The following is a 7500-nucleotide window of genomic DNA, read 5'->3' on the forward strand; positions in this document are numbered from 1 at the left end:
TCCGGCCATGTTTGAATTCACGATTCCAGCGTTTTACAAGGTCATATGATGGGGCATTATCGCCATAAGTTTCTTTCATTTCATCAAAAGTTTCCTGTGGTGTGTGTCTTTTCAAATACAAAAACCGGATCACTGCTCGACATTCAACAGGTTCCATTTCACACCTGACTCAGTTCAAACACCTGTAAAACAGAAACCACAATTAGTTCAGAGCTGTAATTTGCCACATAACCTGTAGAGATATAAATCATTGCACATGAAAAAATTTCAGCTAGATCAGACAACTGGAAGTGGGTCAGGGGAATTACTTATTGCACGCCCCTCTTTCTTTCTCCCTATCCCTACCTTCAAAGTTTTACCCATCTTACGCCCTTCTTTTCCATCCTTTCTCTCTCTCTCTCCCCCTCCTTCTATTCATATATATACATATATATATATATATATATATATATATATATATATATATATATATACTCGGGGTTTTTTTATATTCAAAAGTAATGGACTAATGAATTCAACGAGGTTGTTAGATAGTGCTCAATAAAAAGAGCTGATAATACTTGTTTATTGTTATATAAACATGCTCACATCCCGCTGCTACAAATAGCCACTTGTTTCAATCAAACAACAGATATCATCAGGCAGCGACTTGACTATTCAAAAATTCAATGAATAATCTAATCTTTATTCATTGAACTTTTGAATAGTCAAGTCGCTGCCTGATGATATCTGTTGTTTGATTGAAACAAGTGGCTATTTGTAGCAGCGGGATGTGAGCATGTTTATATAACAATAAAGAAGTATATATATATATATATATATATATATATATGTATGTATTCAGCTTACATTCCATTGTTCAAAAATCGTCTTATGTTAACATGATTAACCTTTTCATTTTTTCAGAGAATGCACATTTGTCACGAAAAGTACCAACGCAGAGAATGCCGGTGCCATTGCTGTTATCATTGCTGATGATAACTATGAAAACTCCGAAGAATATATCATCATGATACGAGACTTCTCCAACCGAATCGTTAACATCCCGGCTTTATTCTTGCGCGGTAAAGATGGGTAAATGTTCTGTTTTGGAACTTTTTTTTTTTAGATGAAGATTGATAATTTGTATTATTCGGACTACGGCTCTCATATCGGATGTAAATTTTCATGAAGAAGAACAAGGAAGAGTGGCATCGGTTGCTAAGTTAAGCAACGTTGAGCCTAGTTAGTACCAGATGGGTGACCATTTGGGAATTCTAGGCGCTGTATGTGCTCTCCGCTTATCTCAGCATTTGTTTACAGTCGTCCTGTACATAAAGTTTACTTGCCACTGGTATTTAACAATGTCGACTCAGGAGAGGTGTGGTTGGAGATTGTGCACCTCCTGCCACAAAAATTTCATCTGCCGGCATCCCTTCTTTGTAGCCATCTGTAGTCTGTCAAAGACTGAAGGAGTCGTTTTGTTTGTTTTATGTAGAAATACTGTTGGGGAACTTATGGAACTGCAATTTCTTTTATAGAAAAAAAATAGCAACTTGTGTTCAACCTATTGTATGCAATAGGCATTCTGCTTTATTATTCTTGTCTTGACTTGAGTTATCCATTAAATTATATTAACATATACACAAAGTTTGTATGCCTCAATTTTCACTCACTCATTATGGATAGTAACTCCAATTTCGAGGGGCCAGTGTCCATTAAAAGTGTCCATTAAAAGTGTCCATTTAAAGAGTCTTGATTATAATATGAGGCCATTCGTATTGTGAAGTTAGAGGTGAAATTTCTAGATTGTCGCAAGACAAACTGCAGCAGTGGCGTGTGGCAAACAAGTTTTCTTCGATCAAGAGCAAAAGTAGGAGTTTCAAAGACGATCAGATACCGTCATAGTTCTGACAGTGCCAGTCAGCGATTTGCTCATATCTGAGTCCATGACCCGGCCAGAAGCTTGCAAGGAACCAGAGTCTGAATCTAGGCAAAACAAAATTGAAAATCTGAACAAAACATAATCCAATCCCTAGAAATTTTAACATTATATGTGCTGATATTTCAGGGGTGTAGCCATGGCTTAATTTGTCTGAACAGGAGAAAATTATCTGGTCCGGATCTTTATCAATTTGGTGGGTGGTATTGTATGGATGTTCTTAATTATTGGACTCTGATAACAAATGAGACTCCAATCTGTTAACTATTCTCTCTCTTTCTCTTTGAAGGAATGGTCATTACTGACCAGCTTTTCATGAATCGTTGCCATTGACCCTGGTTATTCACCTTTCTGACAACCAAGCCATACTAATATCTGCAATGTCCTTCATGATGTCCGACATTCTTGCTTTTGATCTTCCACGTCCTCTTTTATTAGGAGTTGTACCAAAGAGCAGATCTTTTGTTAGGCCGTCTGTTCTCACCACATGTGCCAAAAATCGCAATTTACTGTCATTGATGTTGTCCAGCAGTCTTCAGCATGGTCAAATCTTCTCTATCACCCATTCGTTTGTACGTTTGTCCATCCAACTTACATAAAGCACCATAATTCAAAAACAGCAATTTTCCTCTTAGCTGGTGGATTCTGATAACGAATGAGACTCCAGCCTGCTCACTCGTACTCACATGTAAATGATTTTCATGGTGTACTTGGCATCTATCGTAACATCCAGGTCGAGGTCGATTTTTTCACACACTTCTTAGAGAAACGAATAGCAGAATAACAGGTCTGTGATGCCTTTAGATATTTGAGGCCACATGCATACTACACTGTGAACCGTATAAGGAGTGACGTTATCATAAAAAATAATTTGTTAGAGAAACTAACTCTGAAGCAAATCAAGCAGATCATATGAAATGATAGTTTAAAATTAGTTACAAACAACAGAGTTTCTTGAGTCTGTCATTAGGAGCAGTACAGTGCACTCAACAATATAGAAATACAATGTAAAAATCTAAGTGAATGTTGCCTTGAGACTCTGCCTGTGGGTTAGCATCATTAAAACTAAGAAAAACAATTATATATTACTTTTAAATATAATATATTATTTTTGTATTGGAATAAATATACAAATTACTCACCTTAAAAGATAAGTAATTTTTATATTTATTTATTTACTAGCTGTACCCTGCCACGCGTTGCTGTGGCTCAAATTGGTGCAATGGAAAACGTTCCAAAATGAGAAAAAGCATGTTTCTTATAGGTTTAAATTTCCATTTTGCATGGGTACAGTTTTTGTTGTTCCATTTTCTTAGCTGATATAGAGATTTTCCGGTTTGGTGACTCTTGAATATGTAACATAAATTGTCCATGTGAAAAAACAGTCAGTGTGTAACTGTAAGGCCCACAATTGTAAAGATTGTTCCCTGTGCTTTGTTGATGGTTATTGCAAATGACAATAAAATTGGAAAGTGCAATTTGCTAAAGTGTAATGATATATCCGATGGAATCATAGGAATGCATGGAATGAAGATATATTCATCTGTGAAAGGTCCTGTTAAGATTGTTGTTTCTATGATATTGTTTGTTAATTTTTTTTTTACTGCAAGCTATGTGCTATTGCGAAGCTTGGATTGGTTTATATTTCACAACATGATAATTAGTACACCAAATTTCAGTTGCAATACATGCGGTGGCATCCCTGGCAAATATAATTGTTGGATGATTAACCACTTTATCTGCTTTCACAACAGTGTCGATGGATTTGTATTTGACTACCTCACTTGGAATTTTACATTGAATAATAGCGTTAAGTTCATGGGCATCTTTGTATTGACCTGCAAGAATAGCTCATTCACTCAGTCAAATGGAATTCTTATAATTTGAATATCTGCAAAAACCTTTTAAACTAACTATTCTTTTGATAAAATAAAATTACAGAAGTTAAAAGTCAAAGAATTTTGCCCTTAACTCTGATCATCTGGCACTTTTTTGTACCCAATTTCCCACAAGTGATGCAAAAGTTTTTGTGCGGATCAAACAGTCTGCAACTGGACATGCATATTTTGAGTTAAGTTTAATGTCTTCACATGGAACAAAAAAGTAGAGTATTTGAGACAAGCATTTATTTCATCTGCTGGTGTTGATTGAAGAATAACAGGTAACATTTGTCTGAAATCTCCTGCAAGCAATATTAGTGCATTCCCAAATGGTCTTACATTGCTACGCAAATCTTGCAAGGATCGACCAAGAGCCTCAATTGATTTTTTGCATACCATTGTGCATTCATCCTAAACAATAAATTTGCATTTTTGCAATATTTTTCCCCATATTGGATGTTTTGGAGATGTCGAACATGAGATTTTTGAAAAATTGAATGTTTTAAAGTAGAATAAATAATTCTTCTACTTGGCAGCAAGGTCGCAGGTATTCCTCATGCAGCAAGGGCTAAGGCTATGTCATTTTGTTACCAAATGGCTGCCAAAATCAATTTAATTAGAAAGGTTTTACTAGTTACTTCTGGTGCTGTTCAAGGTAGCAGTAATTTACAAATAACTTCTGTTCTCAGTCAGTAAATTAGGTGACTAAAATAGGATTTATCCATGTTTTGACAATGCCTTATTCACTGTAATTAATTTAGGAGACTAAAATAGGATGAGGAATTAGAGATGGACAGATAGAGAGGAAGATATATAGATAGAAAAGAGACAGTGAGAGGAAAATAGAGAAAGAGAAGAAGATAGAGAGATAAAGGGATTGATAGATAAACAGAGAGAGGGGGAGAGTTAGAAACAGAGAGGGATGAAACAGAGGAAAGGAGAGAGATAGAGGGAGTTAGAGAGAGAAAGGGGCTCAAAGAGAGATGGAGAGGGTGATATAGAGAGAAAGATAGATTGAGAGAGGGAAAGGGAGAGATGGATAGAGAGAGGTATTGAGAGAGGGGGAGGGAAACAGAAGGTGAACTACACTTCACCGTTTTTTTCCTCGTTCAGGAGAGAAGAAATCTTTCGAGACTGAAGCAATTTTAATGTTTTGTTATTATCCAGAGTACCCCCCTTTTTTTTTGGGGGGGGGGGCTAGATTTTCCTCGCATTAGAAACCAACCGGGTTATCTGTACTTTCACTTAACAAATTAATAAAAGAAAAACATATTGTAAAATTTGAATTTAACAGGAAAATACTATTTTAAAAAATAGCACGGTAACATAAGTGCATAAGTGCCACTTTAGGTACTCCTTGGGCGTTGAGTTCCATGGCGACCAGCATAATTATTTAATGGTCGCTCCTTTAGCCCCCACCTCTAGTCAAGGCTAATGCATGCGCACGTAACATTTTTTTTATTTACTGACGTTGGCTTAGTAACTGAACGATTTATTGATAATTTTGTAACCCTTAAACGCATGCCGGAAGATTTAATTTGGTTCATTATTGTTGTAATGAAAAAAAAAAAGTTTCATTCAACACAAAACCAAAAACACATATTAATGATAAATGATTTATTATTCTATTCATTGAAATTTACTAATTTTTAAATAAAAAAGTAAAAAAAAAAAAGTTAATAAAAAATAGTTGCTTATGTGCGCATAAAAAACTTTTTTTTTAGATTAGGTCCACATTATAATCACCCACCCCCAACCTCCTCATCTTAAGAACAGCTTCCGGAATAAACACCACTTTTGGAGGGGGGGCTATTTGCAAAATTTAACTGATATTTGTTGTCAGTATACCCACCCGAAAATACTATTAAAAAAAAAAAAGGAGGGGTTCAGTGCCCGTGGCAGAGAAGTAGATTTATTTATCAATAAAAGTCGTCATTTAAAAAAGAAAATTGTGGAGGTGGACCTAAATGTTTTGTTTTCGCACTATTCAACAATTTGTTCATCCGTGCATGTAAATTAAAAAATATTTGTAAAAGTGAGAAGTTATCAGTAAACGATTTGTTTTTTTTTTAAATTTATTTATTTATTTTTTTTTACATTAGGTCCACCTCCACAAATGTTAAGAACGGCTTTCAGAATAAACACCCTCAACCTCTCCATGTTAACAATGGATTTCGGAATAAACACCATTGGGAGGGGGATATTTAAAAAAAAAAGTTGATAAAAGTCGTCATTTAAAAAGAAATTTAAAATCAAATGTTTGTAAAAGTGAGAAATTATTAATAAATGTTTAGTAACATTTTTCGGTGCTAATGCAGAGAGTGATCCGCGCTATTTTTTAAATCGTGTTTTTTTTTTTATTATTCAATTGCAAGGTTAAAGTACAGAATAGGTACAAAACACCCTCCCCTCCCCATGTTAAGAATGGCTTTTTAAATAATAACGTTATTATTTCAGCATGGATCACTCTCTGCATGAGTACCCATTTTTCTTTTAATATTCATAAAAAATAAAACTTTTTTCAAAATAAATAAATGTTTGTAAATGTGACAAATAATCGTTTAGTTACGGTAACGTCAGTAAATAAAATATGTTACGTGCGGGGTGAGGTGGGAGACTAAGGGAGCGACTATTATTTTTTTCTACTGGTCGCCATGGAACTCAACGCCCAAGGAGTACCGAAATGTAATTTTTTTTGTCAAATAAATAAATTTCAAGCAATTTTTGCAATAAATAATAGATATCAACTTCGTTAATTTTACAACTCGCCCCAGCATATTATAAACACCCTAACTTCCCCATGTTAAGAACGGCTTTCGAGGTTTATGGAAGGGCGTTTTTTTTGTTTTTTTTTAACATGGGGGGGGGTATGGTGTTTATAATACGTTGAGGCATGTCGTAAAAATGAAACAGTTTAGAAAAAGTTAAAACAAACTTTTTTATGTAAACAATGCTGTGAAAATAAACTAAACAATTAAAACATAATGTTTCATGAGTGAAAAGCCTTAACATAAATAAAATTTAAAAAATTGTTAAGTACATAAATGAATTTAAATTTTTAAAATATGGGATTATTATTATTTTTTTTGTGTGTGTGTGCTAATGCAGAGAGTGATCCGTGCTATTTTTTAAAATCGTTTTCCACGTTTAATTAAAGTTTTGATATTTTTTTATTCAATTGTAAGGTTAAAGTACAGAATAGGTACAAAACACCCTCCCTTCCCCATGTTAAGAATTGCTTTTCAAATAATAACATTATTATTTCAGCACGGATCACTCTCTGCATGAGTAAGTTTTTTTTTTTTTTTTTTTTTTTACTTATCGAGTTAACAGAAAATGAAATCTTTCGTCAATTCGTGGCTGTGAAATGAATCGAACCGGAAGTTCAGTTTTATCAACAGAACAGATTCGCAGTAACGGTTAAAAAAATATATTTATTTTAGTAAATATTTTAATAACTCGCGAGGTAAATTTATGTCAATAACATAAAAACATACCTCGACTCTAAAGATGTGTTGTCTGAAAATTTCAAATAAATTGGTAACGTAGAAATATGGTTTTATTCGTTTAGAACGAGCAACTTCACATTTATATATATATAGACTAGTGGGAGTGCGCCCAGCTTTGCCTGAGCATAAAATACGCTTAAATATGATATTTTAATTTGTTCGGATTTCGTATATATTATTATAGAGTTGT

The 7500-nt window shown here is 34.1% G+C and overlaps 1 protein-coding gene across 3 annotated transcripts in view; it reads left to right on the top strand.

Moving 5' to 3' along the window:
* Positions 1-7500, top strand: part of LOC145246072 (protease-associated domain-containing protein 1-like) — a 38269-nt gene that overhangs the window by 29560 nt on the left and 1209 nt on the right. For 2 of the 3 annotated variants that reach the window (XM_080107921.1, XM_080107920.1), the window contains exon 4: positions 907-1074. In XM_080107921.1, the coding sequence (XP_079964047.1) occupies positions 907-1074 (168 nt within the window). The remainder of the gene's footprint in view (positions 1-906; positions 1075-7500) is intronic. The other variant, XM_080107922.1, reaches the window with a different exon arrangement.

Source organism: Euprymna scolopes, chromosome 23 (genome assembly GCF_053919585.1).
Source record: "Euprymna scolopes isolate OS-2025 chromosome 23, ASM5391958v1, whole genome shotgun sequence".
Lineage (NCBI taxonomy): Eukaryota > Metazoa > Mollusca > Cephalopoda > Sepiida > Sepiolidae > Euprymna > Euprymna scolopes.